This window comes from Microcaecilia unicolor, chromosome 11, assembly GCF_901765095.1.
Source record: "Microcaecilia unicolor chromosome 11, aMicUni1.1, whole genome shotgun sequence".
NCBI classification, from domain to species: Eukaryota; Metazoa; Chordata; class Amphibia; order Gymnophiona; family Siphonopidae; genus Microcaecilia; species Microcaecilia unicolor.
This window is the reverse complement of record NC_044041.1, coordinates 99,878,926-99,902,404: the sequence shown is the minus strand read 5'-3', so window position 1 is coordinate 99,902,404 and position 23,479 is coordinate 99,878,926. Positions and strand designations below refer to the sequence as shown.

Genomic DNA, 23,479 nt, shown 5'->3' with positions numbered 1-23,479 from the left:
AGCTCCATCCGCAGGACTCAGCACTTAGAGAATTACACCCACGAAGGGACACTCTGCCCAGCTCACCACCGCCGAAACGGGGGAGGGGAATTAACCCAGCTCATCCCCACACAAGTGGGGGAGGGGAATTAACCCAGCTCATCCCCACACAAGTGGGGGAGGGGAATCCGTCCAGCTCATCCCCGCGGAGCGGGGGAGGGACACCACACCCGCCGATGCGGGGGGATCTGGCTTATCCTGCAACCGCAACCGCGGGAGGAGCTGACTGGCCCTAACACCGCCGAAGCGGGAAGGGTACAAAGCTGCCCTACAGCCGCACGAAGCGGGAGGGAGTGCCGGCAGAATTTTAAGTCTCAATCCAGCCCCGTAAAACGGAGGGGAGAGGAATGCAGCAGCTCACTGTAACACAAACTCGTCTTAACTCTTGAAGAATCCAAGTGAAAAAACTTGAACACGAAGTCTTTCTGAAGTAACTGAAGACTAAACTTGAACCTGAAATGCAACCAGAATAAAAACAGTACAGATATCTGGGAGGGGCTATGGATTGATCAGCTATGATTAATGGAAAGAAAATTATCAGGTATGATTATACATAATTTTACCTTCCATATCATCAAGCTGATCAATCCATAGACTGGTGGGATGTACCGAAGCAGTACTCACCCAGGGCGGGACATTGAAATCCCTGACCTCAACACTGAAGCTCCAAACCGGGCCTCCGCCCGTGCAGCCACAGTCAAACGGTAATGCTTGGAGAATGTATGAGCCGAAGCCCAAGTTGCCGCCTTGCATATCTCTTCCAAGGAGACGGATCCGGCCTCTGCCATCGAGGCCGCCTGAGCTCTTGTGGAGTGAGCCTTCAGCTGGATAGGCGGCACCTTCCCCGCGGCCACATAAGCCGCTGCAATGGCTTCCTTGACCCATCTTGCCACTGTAGGCTTAGCAGCCTGCAGACCCTTACGAGGACCTGCACACAGGACAAACAGATGATCTGACTTCCGGAAATCATTGGTCACTTCCAAGTATTTGATGATGACTCGTCTCACATCCAGATATTTAAGAGCAGAGTACTCCTCTGGGTAGTCCTCCCTACGAAAGGAAGGGAGACAGAGCTGCTGATTCACATGGAAGCGAGAAACAATCTTGGGCAGGAAGGAAGGCACTGTGCGAATAGTCACTCCTGCCTCAGTGAACTGCAGAAAAGGCTCTCGACAAGAGAGCGCCTGGAGCTCGGAAACTCTTCTGGCTGAAGTGATAGCCACCAAAAAGACTGCTTTCAACGTCAGGTCTTTCAGAGATGCCCTCGACAAGGGTTCAAAAGGCGGCTTCTGCAATGCTCTTAGCACCAGGTTGAGATTCCACGCAGGCACCACTGAGTGCAGAGGAGGGCGCAGGTGATTAACTCCCTTGAGAAAGCGCACCACATCTGGCTGAGAAGCCAGGGAAACACCCTTCAGGCGGCCCCTGAAGCAAGCCAGAGCCGCTACCTGGACTTTAAGAGAACTGAGCGACAGGCCTTTCTCTAGCCCTTCTTGCAGGAACGCCAACACTGAAGAAATTGGAGCAGTGAAGGGAGAAAGTGAGCCTGCTTCACACCACGCTGTAAAGATACGCCAAACCCTGGCGTAAGCAGTAGAAGTAGAGCGCTTCCTCGCTCTCAGCATAGTGGCGATGACCTTGTCTGAGAAGCCCTTCTTCCTCAGACGCTGCCGCTCAATAGCCAGGCCGTAAGACCAAAGGGGGAGGGATCCTCCATCACCACGGGACCCTGATGTAACAGGCCCTGCTCCACTGGCAGACGCAGAGGATCGTCGACTGAGAGCCTGATCAAGTCCGCATACCAGGGACGTCTGGGCCAATCCGGACCCACCAGGATTACCCTGCCGGGATGCTTTGCCACCCGGTCTAGCACCCTGCCCAACATGGGCCAGGGCGGGAACACATAGAGAAGCTCTTGTGTCGGCCACTGTTGGAGAAGAGCATCTACTCCCAGGGATCGAGGGTCCCGTCCTCTGCTGAAGAAGCGCGGCACTTGGCAATTGGCCGATGACGCCATCAGATCTAGGCTCGGCTGGCCCCAGCGCTTCGTGATGTCCAAGAACGCCTGAGCAGATAGCTGCCACTCTCCGGACTCCAAGGTATGGCGACTGAGAAAGTCCGCCTTGACATTCATGACTCCGGCAATGTGGGCCGCTGAAAGCTGCTCCAGGTTCGCTTCCGCCCACTGGCATAGATTCATAGCCTCCTTGGCTAGAGGGGCGCTCTTGGTACCTCCCTGGCGGTTGACATAGGCCACAGCCGTGGCATTGTCCGACAGGACCCGTACAGGCTTCCACCCCAGTACCGGGATGAACTCCAAAAGCGCCAACCGAATGGCTCAGAGTTCCAGGAGGTTGATAGACCACTTTGCCTCTGCAGGAGACCAGAGCCCCTGCGCTGTCCTTCCCAAGCAGTGGGCTCCCCAGCCCGACAAAGAGGCGTCCGTCGTGACGACAATCCACTCTGGGGTCACCAGAGGCATTCCCGCAGACAATTTGTCTGTCTGCATCCACCAGCTCAGCGCCTTGCGCACTGCTGGGTCCAAGGGAAGTCGCACAGCATAATCCTCCGACATCGGAGTCCAGCACTGCAGCAGAGAGAGTTGAAGTGGTCTCATATGAGCCCTGGCCCAGGGCACTACTTCCATCGTGGCCGTCATAGAGCCCAACAGCTGCACATAGTCCCAAGCCCGAAGACGAGAGGCTACTAGGAACTGGTTCACCTGAGCCTGAAGCTTGACAATCCGATTGTCTGGCAGGAACACTCTGCCCACTTGGGTGTCGAATCGAACCCCCAGATACTCCAGGGACTGAGTGGGGCGCAGCTGGCTTTTCTCCCAGTTGATGATCCATCCCAGGGAGCTCAAAAGAGCAACCACCCGGTTCACAGCTTTGCCGCACTCTGCATAAGAGGGGGCTCGGATCAACCAGTCGTCCAGATAAGGATGGACTTGTACTCCTTCCTTCCTCAGGAAGGCCGCGATGACCACCATTACTTTGGAGAAGGTCCGCGGAGCAGTAGCCAACCCGAATGGGAGGGCTCTGAACTGGAAGTGTCGGCCCAGTACTGCAAAACGCAGGAAGCGTTGATGAGGAGGCCAGATGGGAATATGCAAGTACGCTTCCTTGATGTCCAAGGATGCCAGGTACTCCCCTGCCTTCACTGCCGCTATAACAGAGCGGAGAGTCTCCATGCGAAAGTGCCGAACTTTCAAGGCCCGATTGACCCCCTTGAGGTCGAGGATAGGCCGGACAGAACCTCCTTTCTTTGGTACCACAAAGTAAATGGAGTAACGTCCCTTGCCAAGCTGATTTTCTGGCACCGGAACGTCCGCCCCCAGGCGGATGAGATTGTCCAAGGTCTGCTGCACTGCCACAGCTTTGACCGGAGACCTGCAGGGAGAGAGTACAAACCCGTCTCTTAAGGGTCGGCAGAACTCTAGCTTGTAGCCGTCTCTGATGACTTCCAGCACCCAGGCGTCTGAAGTTATTGTGGTCCACTCGCCCAGGAACGAGGACAGCCGTCCTCCAATCTGCACTGGGGCGTGGACCAAGACCCCGTCATTGGGTACGAGACCCTGGGGGAGGACCGGAGGGAGCACCTCCGGGACGGCGGTCTCTGCGAAAGGAACGCTGCTTGGGGGAGAAGGTCCTCTTAAAGGAAGAGGAGGCAGAAGAGCCCGATCTGCCCGGGCGGTACCGACGGGCTTCCTGAAACCGTCCTCTGGAGGTACCGGGGCGAGCACTAGCTCGAGCCCTGACCTCTGGTAACTTCTTGCCCTTAGACGTGCCGAGATCGGTCACGATTTTGTCCAGCTCGACCCCAAAGAGCAGCTTGCCTTTAAAAGGCGGGATTTAGAGGCGTGGTCAGCAGACCAATGCTTCAGCCAAAGCCACCGCCGCGCAGAGATTGTCTGAGCCATGCCTTTAGCTGAGGCTCTCAAGACATCATACAGCAAGTCTGCCAAATAGGCCAAGCCCGATTCCAGGGCCGGCCAATCATCCCTCAAGGAAGAATCCGAGGGGGAAGCCCGCCGCACCATAGTCAGGCACGCCCTGGCCACATAGGAACCGCAAACTGAGGCCTGCAAATTTAAAGCAGTAGCCTCGTAGGACGACCTTAAGGCCGCCTCCAATCTTCTGTCTTGGGCGTCCTTTAGGGCCGTGCCACCTTCCACCGGCAACGCCGTTTTCTTAGTCACCGCAGTGATTAAAGAATCCACGGTAGGCCACAGATAGGCCTCACGTTCACTCACAGCCAAAGGATAGAGGCGGGACATAGCCCTAGCCACTTTAAGGCTCGCTTCTGGGACATCCCATTGAGCCGAAATTAAGGTGTGCATAGCATCATGCACGTGGAAGGTTCTAGGCGGGCGCTTCGTCCCCAGCATAATGGCAGAGCCAACAGGGGCTGAGGGAGAGACGTCCTCCGGAGAGGAAATCTTCAAAGTGTCCATGGCCTGTAGCAACAGGTTGGGCAAATCCTCTGGGCTAAAAAGCCGCGCTGCAGAGGGGTCATCCGCTCCAACCGAGCGGGGATCCGTCTCCTCCAAGGAATCCGCAAAGGACCGTTGGGAGACCTCAGACACGCTGCCCTCATCTACATCGGAGGAGACAAATTCCTCCAAGGCCTGGGAATCAACCCGAGGGCGTTTGCCTCTGGGAACCTCAACCTCTTTACCAGACGAGGGAGCAGGGGCAGCGTTGTGCATGAGGAAGGCCTGATGCAGCAGCAAAACAAACTCGGGGGAGAAACCCCCCAGACTGTGCACTTCCGCAGCCTGGGCAACAGCCCTAGACGCACCCTCAACCGGCGCTCGCAAGAGCGGGGGAGAGACATGCTGCGCATCCAAGATGGCGTCCGGCGCGACACTCCGCGAAGGAGCCGCGCGGGAAGAACGGCTCTTAACTTTAGCCGCTTTTGTGCCGTCGCCCAAATTAAGGGCGTTCATGGCATTAATGTCTCCAACCTCAAGGGCGGCCCAAGAAGAAGCCGTCCGAGCCGCGTGGCCGGCTAAGATGGCGGAGGCGAGGAGCGGGGGATGGGCGTTTATGGCGGGAAAAACCGCCACGCCGGAGGAAGGACCGGGACATACATCGGTCACGAAACTGTCACCCAACAAGGGCGAATCAGGCTTGAAGACCCCCGCATCCCCTCTAGAAGCGCTCCAGCGATCCGGGGAGCGACCCTTTGCGCCCTCGCCCTCCGACGCCATATGCCACGAGGAGAAGAATCGGGGAACCCCCTGCCCGCTATAAAAAGGTAAAAATTACCTGCTGTCCGCTCCGAGCTGTAACGACCTGGTGTCCCAGTGAGTAGCTGCAATAGACGCTTAAATAAACGTCGAAATAAACGCCTTTAAGGACGTTCAAAAATTTTTTTTTTTTTTTAACGGAGCCAGCGGGAGGGGGGAGAAAAGGAGGGACCTGGCACCACCAGGTTTGCACTTGCTCAAAAGAGCCCTCAACCCCAGGCACTCAACAAAACCTAAAAATTAGGCTTGGAGGCCTAGCCAGAGCTGCTGCTGTGTGTGACCACCACCTGCTGAGATAGAGAACATACTGGGGAGTTTCCGGCAGCACATGACCACATATAGGGAGGCAAAAGTTTGCTCTCTATCTCCACCTGCTGGTAGATGGACACAACCCACCAGTCTATGGATTGATCAGCTTGATGATATGGAATTTTTATTTTCGGACGCACATGTTGGATGTGTGCCAAGTGGTATTTGACACTCGTAGGTCATTACTGTCTGGTTATCAAGTGAGACTTTACCGCGAGGTTAATGGCTGGTGGTAAGGTCTCAGACCCAAAATGGACACGCGACAATTTTCATTTTGCCACATATCCATTTTCAGCAAAAATTTTTAAAAAGGCATTTTTTAAAGGTGCACTGAAAAATGATTCTGCACACATCCAAAACACACATCTGCACTACCTCAGGCCATTTTTCAGAACACCTTTGTAAAAGGGCCCTTGAGTCACTTAAAGATTTTATAAGTATGTTTCTATTACATATCTCCTTGTGATTAGAGATTTTATCTGTTTAGTATGACTGTTTTTAAATGTCTTTCATCAGTTTTACTTTTAAAATTTCAATGGGCTGACATTAGTGTATGTTATATTCAAATAATGCACATTCAACATAAGGCACAGATATAGCATGTCCTGCCAATATCACATCTCAACCATATATGTTTACAAAAGAATTTTTGAAAAATTTTAGTTTTGAGTATTGTTCAATGTTATTACCACAACTGTTTGGTTCACTGCACATTTGTTAGATCAAATAAACTTGGTTACTTATGTTTAAAGCTTTTTTAAATTAATTATCTACATTTGTTGCAGACATGGTCATGCCCCTGGTACAGGCAGATGCCAAATGTGGCCACGTCAGGTCTTATTTCATCAATAAAGTCACCTTTTACCATACTGCCATTTTGCTTCCTTCACCCTCTTCTGTGACTTGTCTCTGACTTTTATCACCTTCAGTGTGACTAGCATCTTTTGCTTCTCATATTTTAAGAAGCTAAATTGGGAAGAGAAGGTGTTTTTCTGCTGCTTCCTCTTGAGTAATTTTGGTACTTTGAGAAAACAGGATATTGCCTCTTGTTTTTTTTCAACTGCATATGGGTTTGGTTTGTGTGTCCTGTTTGTAAATGTCCATTATTGAAGCACATTAGAAAATAAAATAAAAAAGCCAACTCTGTGGAGTCTAGTTTGAACCTGAATAAAAGATGAAATTAACAGCATACAGTAATTCTTGATAACCCTAAAAAGGTAACCCAAAGTGGTATGCGGTCAAATAATTTTACAAGTTAGCTAAAAGAAGGCTGGCAAAAACATGGTGCTTATAGCAGTTCCCATGATCTATAAAGGAGCATGCACCAGTTTGCTATAATTCAACAGTGTTAACCAGGTCAATACTTGTGGGAGGCTAGAGTCATTCATCAAGATAACAGGGCCAGAGGCAAATGAATGATTGGCAACAGCCACACTACTTTTGGCAGACATTACAAAAGCTTGATGAGAAAAACATGATGGGGAGTTGGGTGCTGATAAAGTATACTACTTGTATGGCAAATTTATGGCATACCTGTAAGCTCCTTTCCTTCAATATAGTCCTGAATGAGGTGTTTTATCTCCTCCTACTAGCCGATTGAGGTAGAGAAACTGATCTTTTCCACTGAGCACCAGCAGGTTACTGGAAAACTCCAGTATGCAACTGCTAAAGCAGCAGGTGGTCCCTCCTAGGAAAGAACATTTATGCTCTAACCACTACCACCACATCCCTTACACTCATCTTTTTTGGTGTTTTTGGTTTTGTTTTTAAAACTTCCTGAAGAGAATGCGCAGCCCATGAGCTATAGGTCCAAGTTTTCCGAGGAAGGCTCACAGGACGGTACAACCCGACTGAAGGAAAAGAAATTAACAGGTATGCCATAAACTTTTTCCTTGCTAGTCATCTGGGCCATACCATCCTAAAAAAGCAGGAGGAACCTAAGCAGACTCAGTGGGTCCAAGAGATGAGACTTGCTCATCACCTGCAAATAACAGATAAGAACCTTACAGATGTCCAGCTTATAGAGACTTTGTGTTGAAATGTCCAAGTTTCTCTCCACAAAAGAGGGGGGGGGGGGGGGGGGGTAAACACACCTCCTGATTTCACACAAAACAGAGAAATCACTTTGGACTGAAAAGAAGCAACAGTGTGAAGAGTCACTGAATCCTCCGAAAAGCAAAGGTAAGGGCCCATGCAAAAAACAGCCTGACACTGAAACCCTCCAGGACGAAGTGATCGCGACCCTAAAGACTGCCTTCATGGTATGGCCCTTACCCGAGACCCACCTGAGGGGCTTGAATGGAGTCCCTGAGAGCACAGAAAGCACCAAATTCAGATCCCAAAAGGCCACACAAGAAGACTTGTGCACGATTACTGAAGGGCGTTGTTCAATATCCCCAGCATAGCATAGACCCCTAGAATCCTAATCAAAAAGCTATAAAGGACCACCAGCTAAACCTTGAGAGAGTTAAGCACCAGACCCCAGTCAAATCCCTGCAGCAAAAAGCCAAGAATATTGGAACTCTGAGGGAGTCAACGAACACTAAGCACAACAGGACTCGAACACCTGCCATATGTGGACACAAATCAGGGATGTAGAGGACTTACTGGCTTTAAGTAGGATTAAGAAACCATGTCACACTAGGCCTCACTTCTCAAGGGCCATACCATAAGCCAGAAGGGATCCGGATCTTTCATTGGCTCTGTCAAAGCATGCTGTGACCCCTGGGAAGGGGTGGCCAATTGGCCACCAACAGCCAGACCAGGTTCGCCATAGCATGGCATGCAAGGCCAATCTGGAATACTTAATAAGGGAAATGCACAGTCCTGCACAAGAGCCTGCATATTAGAGGCCATGGTGGGAAGATGTACAATGGCCCCTCAACAGGAATCTAGCCCTTGAGTTGCTGCCTTTTTTTAGAAGGAGAGCTCTTCCTGGCTGTTCCTGATGCTCCTGTCCTAGTCGCCGCTGCCCTGAATTGATTAAAACTAAAAGCAAGCTAGTATCTCCTGGAATCCTGACTTCTCAAGCTGGACATCACATCCACCTTAAAAGAAACTGCTTCAAGCTCCATCAGACAGCAAACCTACAAAGAAACCTTCTGTTCCAGCAAGGATCTCCTGCATCACTCTCCATAGCAGCCTCCATCAATGATGAAAACCTGAACTTTTGTTTGATCCAGCTTCTCCCTGCTTGCTCCAGTCAATCCGCTCCAGCGTGTTCAAGCTTGTTCCAGTTCACCTGACCCAGCTTCCCCCGCTTGTTCCAGTCCATCGGCTCCAGCGTGTTCCAGCCCATCGGCTCCAGCCCGCCTGATCCAGCCAGCGTGTTCCAGCTCGTTCCAGTTCTCCTGAGCCCAGCTTGTTCCAGCCCGCCTGATCCTTCCAGTCTATCGGCTCCAGTGTGTTCCAGTCCGCCTGATTCAGCTTCTTCCGGCTTGCCCCAGTCCACCGGATCCAGCGTGTCCAGCTAGTTCCAGCCGCCGATCCAGCCTTCCCCCTGCTGTCCATCGGCTCCAGTGTGTTCCAGCCTGCCTGACCCAGCCTCTCCTTGCTTACTCCGATTCTTCTGCTCCAGCGTGTTCCAGCTCGTTCCAGTCTTCCTGATCGCAGCTCGTTCCAATCTTCCTGATCCCAGCTTGTCCGTCTGCTCATCCTGACACAGTTCATCTGTTCCTGCTTGTTCCAGCCTGTCCATCTGTTGCGGCTTGTTCCTGCTTGCTTCAGCTTGTTCCGGCTTGCTCCAATCCATCTGCCTGTTAACAAATCGAGTAACCTGCCTGCCTGCTTGCGAGCCTCTCAGCCATTGACTTACCTACCTGCCTGCTAGCTTATCAGCCATTGACTTACCTAATCGCCAACCCAAAACCTAGCGTCAAGCCCTATCTGCTTAACACCTCAATCATTACATAGTCACCCATTAACACTTGTTAACTGCTTAACACCTCAGTCACTATACAGTCACCTGTTACACCTCAGTCACCACCTATGGCCCCTGTCCATGTTCTCTTCCTTGCCCTGTCCCTTCCTAACCTTCTTTCCCCCCCACTCCCACTGTCTACCATTAGAACTACCCGCTGCCCTCCCACCCTGCCCGCCACCGCAATACCCTATTCACCTCCATCCCTCACCATCCCTCCTAGCTCTCAACCTTTGGCACTTCCTTCCTGCCATTAACCCATCCCCTTTCCTCCTAAGTACACCCCGTCTTCGTCGTCCGACCTCCCCCACCCTCCTCCGCACTCTCTTGCTCCTCCTCCTGCTATCCGCGAGACATTAACCCTAATCCAGGTCCCCCTCACCTGTCCCCGTCCTATTCCTGCGAACAATCCCGGGATGTCTCCAATCTCGTCTCTATTCCCCTCCTTCCCCCCTCCTCCCTCCCCTTCTCATGCGCTTTGTGGAATGCCCACTCAGTCTGCAACAAACTGTCTCTCACCCACAATCTCTTTATCTCTCGCTCCCTTCAACTGCTCGCCCTAACAGAAACCTGGATCTCCCCGGAAGACTCTGCCTCAGTTGCAGCCCTCTGCCATGGAGGCTCTCTCTTCTCCCAAACGCCCCGCCCAGTAGGCCGCGGCGGAGGTGTTGGGCTACTACTCTCACCCTCCTGTAGTTTCCAACCCCTCCACCTTCCGCAGTCTCACTGCTTCTCATCCTTTGAAGCCCATTCCATCCGGCTATTCTACCCACTACCACTCAGAGTGGCAGTCATTTACCGCCCCCCTGATAAAGCCTTCCCTTCCTTCCTTACCGACTTTGATGCTTGGCTCTCTGTCTTTCTTGACCCCTCATCTCCATCCCTCATTCTCGGAGACTTTAACGTACATGCTGATGACCTATCCAACCCTCATGCTTCTAAGTTCCTCACCCTAACATCCTCCTTCAACCTCCAGCTGTGCTCCACCACCCTTACTCACCGTGACGGCCATTGTCTTGACCTCGTCCTCTCCTCCTCCGGCTCACCCTCCAATTTCCACGTCTCAGCTCTTCCTCTCTCCGACCATCACCTGATCACATTCACACTTCTTCACCACCCCCCCTCCACCCCGTCCAACTTTAACCACCACCTCCAGGAACCTCCAGGCTATTGACCCCTCCACCTTATCATCTACTATCTCTAATCTCCTCCCCTCCATCACGTCCTCCGCAACTGTCGACAAAGCGGTCTCCGCTTACAATACCGCTCTCTCCTCTGCTTTGGATACCCTCGCACCATCCATCTCCCGTCCCACAAAACACACCAATCCCCAGCCCTGGCTGACTCCTTGCATCCGTTACCTTCGCTCCTGCACCCGATCCGCTGAGCGCCTCTGGAGGAAATCTCGTACCCTTTCAGACTTCCTCCACAACAAATTCATGCTATCCTCCCTCCACTCTTCCCTATTCCGTGCAAAACAGGACTATTACACCCAATTGACCAATTCTCTCAGCTCCAACCCTCGTCGTCTCTTCACCACCTTTAACTCCCTCCTAAAAGTGCCCCCCCCCGCTCCTACTCCCCCTTCTCTCTCTCCTCAATCACTGGCCGACTATTTCCGCGACAAAGTGCAAAAGATCAACCTTGAGTTCACGACCAAGCCACCACCTCCTCTTCACCCTTTAACCCTCTCCCTCATCCAACCTACCCAGGTCTCTTTCTCCTCTTTTCCTGAGATCACCAAGGATGAAACTTCCCGCCTTCTTTCCTCCTCGAAATGCACCACCTGTTCCTCTAATCTCATCCCCACCAACCTACTCAACACCATCTCCCATACTGTCACCCCGCCATCTGTCGCATCCTCAACCTCTCTCTCTCCACTGCAACTGTCCCTGACACCTTCAAGCACGCCGTTGTCACACCTCTCCTTAAAAAAACCTTCACTTGACCCTACCTGCCCCTCCAACTACCGCCCCATCTCTCTTTTATCCTTCCTTTCCAAAATACTTGAGCACGCCGTTCATAGCCGCTGCCTTGATTTTCTCTCCTCGCATGCCATCCTCGATCCACTTCAATCCGGTTTTCGCCCTCTGCACTCGACTGAAACGGCACTCTCTAAAGTTTGCAATGACCTGCTCCTGGCCAAATCCAGAGGTCACTACTCCATCCTCATCGATCTTTCCGCCGCGTTTGACACTGTCAATCATGATTTACTTCTTGCCACGCTGTCCTCTTTTGGGTTCCAAGGCCCTGTCCTCTCCTGGTTTTCCTCTTACTTCTCCCACCGCACCTTCAGGGTACACTCCCATGGATCTTCCTCCACTCCCATCCCACTATCTGTTGGAGTTCCCCAGGGATCTGTCCTTGGACCCCTTCTCTTCTCAATCTACACCTCTTCCCTGGGCTCGCTGATCTCGTCTCATGGTTTTCAGTATCATCTTTATGCTGATGACACCCAGCTATACCTCTCCACACCTGACATCACAGCGGAGACTCGGGCCAAGGTATCGGCCTGTTTATCCGACATTGCGGCATGGATGATGTCAAATGCCCACTGTCCCCACCTTTCTAGAATGAGCTGAATGGCCTCCTGCCCCAGCTCCCACTCTCCTGGATCCACAGGGAACAACAAAGTCCATCTGGACATAGTCTTTACTGGCAATGTGAACTGCCAAGAATGCCACCAGGTGAACTTTCGTACAGCAATAGTGGACACCCACCTCCAGGGCCACTGCCTGGCTCTTCATGCCTGCTTGTTGATATAAGCCACCACCATGGCATTATCTGATATCATCTGAACTGCCTTTCCCTTTATCAAGGGAAGAAACCCCAGCAAGGCAAGGAAAATTGCCAGTTTCCTGAACACTGATGGACCATGAGGCCTCCAGTGAGAACCTAGTCCTATGTGCCACCTGATCTGACAGCGGCCTCTCCAGACACTGAGAGTGGCATCTGTAGTTACCACCACCTAATCCGGAGGGTCCAAAGGAACACCCTGGAGGTGCCCGAGGGAGTCTCAGTGTCCAAACTGCGCCTCATTGAGGCTTGCAGAGGAAGCCATCAAATGAATTCCTGAGAAACTAGGGACCAGTGAGACAAGGTTGTTTGAAGAGGACACATGTGTGCCTTTGCCCACGGAACAATTTATAGAGTTGTCACCACGGAGCCCAGCAGTTCAACGTAGTCCCAAATCGTCTCTTGGATCTGGAAGGCTATAAAGCCTTTGCTCCAGCAGTTTGACCATGGGCGCCTCCAGAAGGAACCCCCCCCACCCCCCAAGCTGTATTGAAGTGGATCCTCAGGTACTCCAGCACCTGAGATGAGATGTCTCTTGCTTCAATTCACCACCTAAGCCCAGACTCTCCAGCAGCGCAATGAGAGATCACCAACCTGGAATCTGTAGCCAGGGCAGCCTGAACCAACAAATCATCCAGGCATGGGTGGACTCAGATGCCCTAACAGTGCAAGTGATCCACACCTCGAGGAGCAGAGGGAGTGACAATTCCCACACGTGAGTAACAAATCAAGGAGTCTTATTAGGGCACCAGGGGTTATAATACCAGCAAAAAACAAACACGCACCAAGGGCCTCTAGAACAGGGATAGCAGAATTTTACACAGGCTGTATTTCGGCATAAGCGCACACACACACTAGTAAATAAGGCCCGTTTCTGACACAAATGAAGCGGGCGCTAGCAAAGTTTTCCTCGGAGTGTGTATGTTTGAGAGTGTGTGCGTGAGACAGAGAGAGTGAATGTGCGAGTGTGTGTGTGACAGACAGATTGAGTCTGGATGCGAGTGTGTGTGTGTGAGAAAGAGTGTGTGCGAGTGCGTATGTGAGACACTGAGTGTGAGAGTGTTTGAGACAGTGTGAGAGTATGTGTGCGATACACAGACTCTCTATGAGACCGAGTGTGTGAGAGAGACAGTGTGACACAGAGTGAATGTGATACAGTGTGAGACATAGTCTGAGAGACTGAGTGAGAGAAAGACACTAACTGTGAGAGAGTGTGTGTGTGACAGAGATACCTCCCCCCCCCCCCCCCCCTGTGGTCTCAGGACACACTGCCTCTCCCCCCTCTGCGTGGTTGGCAGCACCGTGCGAGTGTATGTGTGACAGAGAAGAGTGAGACTGGGTGCGAATGTGTCTGTGAGAGAGAGTGTGTGTGATGGGAAAATTAGGTTCTTACCTTGGTAATTTTCTTTCCTTTAGTCATAGCAGATGAAGCCATTACGTATGGGTTGTGTCCATCAACCAGCAGGGGGAGATAGAGAGCACTCAACTTTTCACAGTGCCTCATGGCCAGCTAGCTCCACTGCCTCTTCAGTATTTGAAGCTTCCAAAGCAGTATGGCAAACCATAATGGGAATAACATGAACTTTCCTCACAGCGAACGATGGCCCCTTAACAAGGGCATGAACTCATCCTCCTGGAGGGAATAAACTCATCCTCCCAAAACATGAACTGGAGGGAATGAACTCATCCTCCTATAACTGTAACAAGAATCCTGAAGACTGTTTTCCGACTCCCCAAGGAAGGAATATAACTTCAGGAAACAAGAACAGCACCTGAAATCAGAATCACTGCAATACAAACAATCATACAGGGAGGGCTCATGGCTTCATCTGCTATGACTAAAGGAAAGAAAATTACCAAGGTAAGAACCTAATTTTCCCTTCCTTGTCATCAAGCAGATGAAGCCATTACGTATGGGATGTAACAAAGCAATCCCTAAATAGGGTGGGAACAAGCCACACCAAGCGCTAGCACCTGTGCTCCAAAACGCGCATCCCTCCTGGCAGCCACATCCAGCCTGTAATGTCGGGCAAAAGAGAGCTTAGAAGCCCATGTTGCAGCACTGCAAATCTCATGAAGAGATAGTGCTCCAGTTTCCGCCGAGGAAGAGGAAATCGCTCTTATGGAGTGTGCCTTAAAGGCTGCAGGCGGAGCCCAGCCAGACAGTAAATATGCTGAAAAGATAGCTTCTTTGAGCCAACGGGCAATAGTGGCTTTAGACGCTGAGGACCCTCTGCGAGGACCTGCAAACAGCACAAAAAGATGATCAGAGGTCCTGAAAGAATTTGTAATTCGCAGATACTGCAACAGAGTCCTGCGCATGTCCTAAAGGTGCAACTGCCCAAATGAATCTGGAAACTCCTCCTCAACAAAGGAGGGAAGAAAAACAGGCTGGTTTAGGTGAAACGCTGAAACCACCTTAGGCATGAAGGAAGGCACGGTCCGAACCGTGACCCCTGACTCTGAGAATTGCAGAAAAGGGTCTCTACAGAACAGCGCCTGGAGCTGACACCCGTCTCACCGAGGTAATGGCCACTAAAAAGACAGCCTTCAGTGTCAAATCTTTCTCTGAAACACGCCGAAGCGGTTCAAAGGGAGCCCCCTGAAGGGCCTTCAATACTAACCCCAGGTTCCAAGCTGGACAAGGTGCCCGCACGGGAGGACAGAGCCGAAGCACCCCTCTAATAAACCGTGCCACATCTGGATGAGCAGCTAAGGACACGTCTTCAACCTTGCCACGCAGGGAGGCCAATGCTGCCACTTGCACCCGCAGGGAATTATAGGCCAAGCCTTTGTGTACACCATCCTGCAAAAAGTCCAGAATCGGTGAGACAGGAGCCCGCAACGGACAAAGCGCTCTTGAAACACACCAGACTTCAAACTGGCGTCAAATGCTGGCATAAGCCATGGAAGTGGAGCGCTTAAGGGCCTGAAGGAGAGTGGAATTACCTTATTTGAATAGCCTTTGTCTCTCAATTGCGCCCTCTCAATCGCCAAGCCATAAGACCAAAACGGCAGGCGACCTCCATGGCCACCGGACCCTGTGACAACAGGTGCGGAACCAGAGGTAATGGAAAAGGAGCCTCCAACAGCATCTGTCCGAGGTCCGCATACCAAGGCCTCCTGGGCCAATCCGGGGCGATGAGCACTTCTCCTGGATGCAGCCGAATCCGCAGGAGCACTCGCCCTATCAAGGGCCACGGAGGAAAGACATACAGCAAGCACAGGACTTTGGCATTGGAACTGGTCGCCATAAGATCCACCACTGGCTTGCCCCATTTGGCACATATCTGCAGGAATACATCGTCTGCTAGTTCCCACTCCGCTGGATCGATCTGATGCCTGCTTAGATAGTCGGCTTGCACGTTGCTATGACCTGCAATGTGAGCTGCTGACGGGGACTGTAGATGCAGCTCGGCCCAGTGGCAAATTTGTTCGGCCTGCGCGGCTAGAGCTCTTCACTGAGTTCCGCCTTGTCGATTTATGTAGGCCACTGCTGTCGTGTTGTCCGACATCATTCGGACAGCCAATCTTTCCAGGGTCACTTGAAAGGCCAGAAGAGCCAGAAACACCGCTTTCAACTCCAGGCGGTTGATAGACCACTCCGACTCGGGCGTCCACAGACCCTGGGCATGCTTCCCCTGGCAATGTGCGCCCCAGCCCTTCAGACTGGCATCTGTCACCACTAGGCACCAATCGGGGAGCGCCAGCGGCATTCCCCGCCTCAACATGCTGTCCGAGAGCCACCACTCCATACTGAGGCGGGCCGCAGGGAGCCAAGAAAGTCTGCACTGATAATCCTGAGATACTGGAGACCATCGTTGAAGTAGAGAATACTGTAGAGGTCTCAGGTGCGCTCTCGCCCATGGCAACACTTCCAAGGTGGCCGTCATCGATCCCAACAGCTGGACAATGTCCCAAGCTCGCGGGCGGGGCATCCTCAGGAGCAGACGGACCTGATTCTGAAGCTTGCACGCCTTTGCTCGGGAAGAAACATATAGCCCGAGGCTGTGTTGAACCTGGCCCCCAAATATTCTAGAGATTGCGAGGGGGGGCAGGTAACTTTTGGCCATATTGACGACCCAACCCAGAGATTGAAGGACTGAAACCACTCTGGCTGTAGTTAGATGACTCTTTTTCTGAGTCTGCTCTGATGAGCCAGTCGTCTAGGTACGGGTGAACCCGGATACCCTCTCGCCTGAGAAAAGCAGCTACTACCACCATTACCTTGGAGAAGGTTCGTGGAGCTGTAGCGAGGCCAAAAGGCAAGGCCCGAAACTGAAAATGTTTTCCCCAACACCGCAAACCGCAGAAACATCTGGTGCGGGGGCCAAATTGGTATGTGCAAGTAAGCTTCTTTCAGGTCCAGACATGAGAAACTCTCCTGGCTGTACCGCCGCAATGACGGAGCGCAGGGTTTCCATATGAAAAAGCGGCCTAGACCTTGTTCGGCGGGAGGCACCGGGGCAAAGCCCCTATCTGGCACAGACTGTGCAAAGTCTCCTCTACCGCAGTCCGTTTGGTGGCAGAACCGCATCAGGACTCCACAAACACGTCTCTCACCGGGGCACGAATTCTATTCGGTATCCGTCTCTGATCAGGTCCCACTGATCTGCGGAGATGACAGGAAGTGAGGAGGGGGCCGGCGCACCATCATTGAGAGGGTCACCCCTGAACTCCAGGCCTAGAACCGGCAGCTGCGGAACGTTTGTCCGAGCGAAAGGAGTTTCTCTACTGAAAGCGGGCACGAGAAGTGAACCCAGCAGCACGCCCCGGGCTGTACCTTCTAGCTTCATGGAATCGAGGTCTGTAAGAGGGTAGTTCTCTTTGTCACAGCCGTGACCAGGGCATCCACTTTAGGCATTGCAAAGCGAGCCAAATGTTCCTCGCTCAGAGGGTATAATTGCCCCATAGCCCTGGCAACCTTCAAAGGTCCCTCGGGGTCAGCCCATTGAGCCGAAATAAGCTCTTGGATGGAGTCATGCAAAGGAAAGGCTCAAGCAGGCTTTCTGGTACTAGCCATCCTTGGATTAACAGAGGAGGCTGTGCCACTCCCAGGATCTTCAATCGAGAGGGCTTGTAAGGCATCTGAAATAAGCGCTGGCAGCTCCTCGCGGTGTAAAATCCTCACCGCAGACAGATCATCAAGATCCTGTTGCAATTCTGCACCCGACTCTGGCTCCTCAGACCAAGAAGCTCTGCCAGACCCCTCAGAATCCTCATAGCCTGACCACGGGGGGGGGGGGGGGGGGCGGAGGTGCGCCACACTCAGAAGGGGAATTATCCCTTCTGCGTTTATCAGGAGGATAAGAAACAGGCAAAGCCAACTCCAAAAGGCCAGGATCCACCGGGGGGGGGGGGGGGGGGGGGGGGAGGCAGAGGTTCCGAAGATCCCTGTGGAAGAGCTCTTTTAAGCATGTATGCCTTATGCAGCATTAAAACAAAATCAGGGGAGCAAACCGCTCCCTGACCGCCCAGATACTGCCCAGGGCTATCAGCTCTATTATTAGCCTCACTCAGAGGACCCCCCCCGGATTCAGGGCTCTCCGTCGCAACGGAGGCCGCGCCATGTGGAAAATCCAAAATGGCGTCTGCTGCCAGCTCATAGCGCGAAAGATCGCCGCTCGCCATGCTCGGGCCAGCTCTACTGTCTGTACAGCACGATTTACAGAGCCCCACTGCTGAACTGCGCTTACCACAGTTAGAACAGTGCTTTACAGTCTCCGCAGCCATCGCCGAAAACGGCAGTAAAACTCAAAATGGCGGTTCGCGCCAAAAACGTCCCGATTGCGGGCCCACCCCGGAGGAGTCAGAAAACACTCTTACCTCACTAGACCGGGTATCACAGCTCCGGTCCTGCAGAAGAATCTCAAGAAAAAAACCTCTTTTCCAAGATCGCTGCGCTAAAGCGCGACGCAACTTTTTTTTTTTTTTTAACGCTGCGAGGAAAGCAGAGGCAAAAAGAGGTAAATAAAATCACTCCGGAGGCTCAGATACGTGGGAAAGGCAGGGAAAGGCGAACCTATGTGCCTGCATCCACTGAGTGGGAAAGGACAGGGAAAAGCAAGCTAATATGTCCACATCCACGGGGGCATGGGTAAGGCAGGGAAAGGGCTGACCTATGTGCCTTCAAAGTGAAGCTGCTATAGCCTCTAACACCCCGGCTAACAACTGGCAAGCCAGTAGCCACCCCCAGGCAGATTTTTGATGGAGCTCGAAGAAGCTGCAGCCACCCTGCTTGGGGAGATGGAGAATACTGAAGAGGCAGTGGAGCTAGATGGCCATGAGGCAATGTGAAAAGTTGAGTGCTCTCTATCTCCCCCTGCTGGTTGATGGACACAACCCATATGTAATGGCTTCATCTGCTTGATGACAAGGAATGTCCTGTCTCCCCTGCCCCCCTCCAGCCACCCAGCGATTATCCGCTATCCCCTGCCCCCCCTCAAGCCATCCAGTGATTCTCCTGTCTCCCCTGCCCCCCTCCAGCCACCCAGCGATAATCCAGCCACCCAGCGATAATGCTCTCTCAGAACGTTGGAGGTGAGTGCCCCCCCTCCAGCCACCCAGCTATTTTCGTCTCCCCTGCCCCCCCAGCGATATCCCCTGCCCCCCCCCCCGAGCCGTCCAGCGATTCTCCTGTCTCCCCTGCTCCCCACTCCAGCCACCCCGCTGGTGAGTTTGTTCCCTCAGTCCTGCCTTCTGATTACCTCCCTCGACGTCATCACGTTTTGATGCGAGGGCGGGGAAGAGAGAGATGGTGAGTCGAAGTCGATGACACACTTACGAACCCTTCACTGAAGCCACGGAGTCAGCTTCAGAACGTTGAGGGTACTTTTTATTATAGTAGATATATATATATAGATATATAGCACAGACAGCTGAAGAGTGGAGAAAGAAAAGGAAATCTTGTAAAGCAAGTAGCAGAGCTAGAAATGCATACCTCTGTCCAAAAGAAAAATTTAAAAGCATGGAGAAGCGAAAATTTTAAACATATCCTTAGAAAGCATGGCAAGGCCAACACTGATTTTGCGAATGGTTGGGATAGAAAGAGATCAGCAAGAAGACATGGACAAGAGATGAGCTGGTATTATCTATTGATTTATAAATCACATCCTCAAACAGCTCAAATGAGATGAACAAAGGTCTATAAAAACAACAAAAATTTCATTAAAGCAAAACCCATTAAAAAATATACATATATAAAAACACACATGCATAACACAACATAGCAAGCAATTACTATAAACACTAACAAATAAAATGTTGCTGAAAAAGTATTAAATCTACTGCATCAAGCTAAATCACTTTGAAGGCTCACTACATCATGAAGGAAATGTCACAATTTGGGTGCAATCATGGAAGGCACACTCTATAGTATGTCCGCCTTCAGTTCTGTCCGGATTTAGAAGATGATCTTAAAGTCCAGAATGGCTCATGGCAATAATACTGGTTAGCACTTTTACATTTTGTGTGTCTCTACCAAAGGAAAAATGTATCTATTCTAAACAATGCAGAATGGAAGGGGCTATTTTTGGTCTTTAAATGCTACTATTCACCAGAACCATCAATATGAAGCAGCAAAAATGATCCCCAATATATATATATATTTTTTCTCAGTTAAAAAAATGAGAAAAATCAGGAATAAGAGGAATTGAAAACATTAAGAAGCAGATGCTCGAAATGTTTCAAGATTCTAGCTACTGCCTTAAATGTTTATAAACAATTAAAAACCTCTCACTGGAGACATTACAGTATAGACTGAATACTAGCGTTTACTGGTTTATGCTTATATGATCTCTTGTTATATGTGCATACACAACAAAATTTTGCACTGTACATGATCTTTTACAGGCATACATTTTCTTCCATGATTATCATTCACAGGATTTTGTTGTTCAAGATAAATATTAAGTTGTACATATCAAGTCACACACAATACGAACAACAATGTGGGGGTGGAGAATGCAAAAGTCAGGAGGCACCTCTAAAAATTCATCAGTACTATAAATACACCAATCACATATCGGAAGAGAGAGGTGCCAAATAAAGACAGATGTATCTGGAGGACATTATCAGAGAAACTAACTGGCCTGATCCTTTAATCCAAGTGGTTCTTTACCCAGCCCTTGGGAAACACCAAGCCAATCAGATTTACAGGACATCTACAATTAATATACACGAGATAGATTTGCATACAGTGGAGATAGTGTATGCAAATTTACCACACACATATTCATTGTGGATTAAAAATAAACTGATTGGGTTGGTGTGTCCACAGGACTGAGGTGAAAACCCCTACTCTAATCTAATGAAGCAATGGAAAACTGCGAAAGTGTGGCCTTCTTTTAGGATACTGATTTATTTTTAAGCAAAAGACATGCAATTGCTAAACCAACTGGGGGATTCAAATCCCCAATCTCTGGGGATTCCATGCCCCCTCACCCGCCTGAAATTCTTCTCCCTCCTCGCCACGGTTCTCCTAGGCCGCACCGCCAGGCAGTCATCTCTTCTTGTAACTCCTCTTAACACCCACCCACTGACGGGCCACTGTTCACGAATTGTCTAGGGAGCGATTCACCTTTCCCCAGGTTCCCCTCAATTTCTCTAGCACCTCCCCCGCCCCTGTTCCCTGCCCCTTTCTCTTCCTTCTTCTACGAAAGTCAGTTCCACCGTTCCCCACCTCCGGTCCCGTTCTGTTCTTACGATACCCCCCCCCCCCCCCCCCATCTATCTATTTCCCCCTAAGTAGTTAGAAGTCTCGAAGAGCGAGCGAATGAGTAAGCGGGCAGCTGAAAGAGTTGCTCACCTACCATGACACGAGTAACTCGGGCGCCGGCCTTTGTTCCGCAGGAGCTAGGGGGAAGGGGCGGGGGAAGTGAAAGAGTAGGAGGAGAAAAGTGAAAACGACGCGGCAGCCATTTTATTATGGTACTCTCGCGAGAAGCTAAGCACGTGGGACAAAAGTTGTGGGGGGGGGGGGGGGAGGAGGGCGTGACTCCGCTAAACTGGAGATATATCGCATCAGCGCACGGACCTAAAAAAAAAACAACAAAAGTGCTTGTGCGGGATTGACGGGGAAGTATCGCGAGAGAATCAACGCGTGGGACCGAAAATAAACGCAAACAAAAAAATCCCCACAAAACCTAGAGAATGTGACTCAACGAAAATAAGTTTCACGTCAGTCATAGAGTGCGGGACCAAAAAATTAACGATGTTATTCTGCGAAACAGGAAGTTAATTTTCGCGAGAGTTCCAGCAAGCGTGACTAAAAGGGGCGTGACTACGTTCCGTGAAACAGGAAGTTCGAGTCGAGAGGTCCAGTGTGAGCGATCAGGGAGGTTTTTTGTTGTTGTTGTTATTGTTGCTAATAAATTTGTTGAAATCAGAATATCAAAGATAAGTGATTATAATTGTACAATCATATGTATACCTTCATGTAAAAAACATAATTAACAGAAAAGTAGGCTACTAACAAAACTGCTTGTGAATATCTGGCCAAGATGAGATATCCAAAGGATGTTGCATCGCTTTCAAGATTCTGTTTCAAGTAACAATTTATAGTAAAGAACTATAAGAGCGAAGGCATACTATTGATATAACGTTTTGAGTACAACCATCCAATGTTCAAAACAGGAAACAAAGTTCTCTTTAAAAAATTACATGATGTCATTTTCAACATAATTTGTAGATAGAATGTATTTGGATACAGGCAGCAGATGATGTTTTGTATATTCCTGAGAATCTAGCATGTGATGTTTTTGTTCTTTCCTGAGAAAGTAGCAGAATAGCAGGTGATGTTTGTACATTCCTGAGCAGGTTCACGAGCTGTTCATGTAGAGTTGTTCTTGTAAGCAATGCATGATCATGGTTGTGTAAGCAAAATGTAACCAATAGTAATGATAATACATGTAATATCCATGAATATTCATAGAGTATATAAGAAGGGGATTGACTCCCAAATAGAGAGTTTTTTGCCCAGACACACGAGAGGAGAGTTATTTTGCAACATCTGGTGATCCCCGACGTGATCGGTGAAAACGTGACGTACTTACTACGACTGGAACAGTCAGCGCGCCATTCCTTCTACGGAACACTGTAAGTATGGGGGGAAATTTAACATCATCACATAAACAACATGCACAGGAGCTATATACTATAACGCAAAGATATGGTTCCTCCCGAAATCCAATAACTCTTAAAGATATAGAGCGTTTAATTGAGGAAATAGTTTGTCAATGTCCCTGGTATCCAGAGAAGGGATCATTCGATCCTCAAACATGGGAAAAGATAGGGCAGCAGTTTCGTTTAGAGCCTAGAGTTTCGACTCCTATATTATTGACTTGGAGAGAGATATATTCTACTATAGTAATTCTCTCTTCTGGATTGACAGGCATTACTAACGAAAATATATCCAACAAATTGCCAGGCAAGACCTGGTCTCTTTTACCTCCCGCGACTCTTGGACCTACACCTTCTCCTCCTTCTTGTCGGCTGGCCACCGATATGGGAAGGGAAGAGCAAAACAAAACTCCTGACTTTACTACTACTACCCTAATAAACCAATTAAAAATATCCAAAACAACAACGCTAATGATAGCGTTATTATTACCAAAACACCAAAGAGCGTAGAACGACCTAGTTTAATTCAATTAGGTATACAGCAAGCACGAAAAAATGGTGAATTCATTTGGAACGATGATCTATGGGATAATTCGGAACCTAATCCTAATTTATACCCAGTTACTAGAACTACAACAATAGAGGCAGGGAACGAAACACATCATGCAGAATGGACTGCTCTACCTTATCAAGTTTTGAGAGAATTACGTAGAGCTATCGTAGAATCAGGTTTAAAAAGTTCATTTGTTCAAGGCATGATAGAAGGGATTAGTAACGGTTACTTAATGACTCCAAAAGATTGGAAAGACCTTTTCCGTATGCTGTTAACTCCTGCGCAATATGTAGTGTGGGATAATGAATATAAGCAAGCAGCACAACTTATCACTGGGACTAATTTGGTGCCTGATCAAATTTATGGATCGGGACCATTTTCAACCCTTGATATGCAAATTCAACAAAACGATACCTGTTTTCAAGCCATAGGCACTTGTATCTTGCGAGCATTTAAAAGAACACCAGAAGGGAATAAACCAACAAAATCT

At 50.1% G+C, this 23,479-nt stretch overlaps 1 protein-coding gene across 4 annotated transcripts in view; it reads right to left on the bottom strand.

Moving 5' to 3' along the window:
* Positions 1-21,236, bottom strand: part of ZNF414 (zinc finger protein 414) — a 132,207-nt gene extending 110,971 nt beyond the window's left edge. For 3 of the 4 annotated variants that reach the window (XM_030218321.1, XM_030218319.1, XM_030218323.1), the window contains exon 1: positions 21,128-21,236. Coding sequence is in view for 2 of the 4 variants with exons in the window: in XM_030218319.1 (XP_030074179.1) it covers positions 21,128-21,130 (3 nt within the window). In the remaining 2 variants the exon portion in view is untranslated. Of the gene's footprint in view, positions 1-21,123 lie in introns of all 4 variants that reach the window. The other variant, XM_030218320.1, reaches the window with a different exon arrangement.
* Between the last annotated feature and the right edge of the window lie 2,243 nt (positions 21,237-23,479).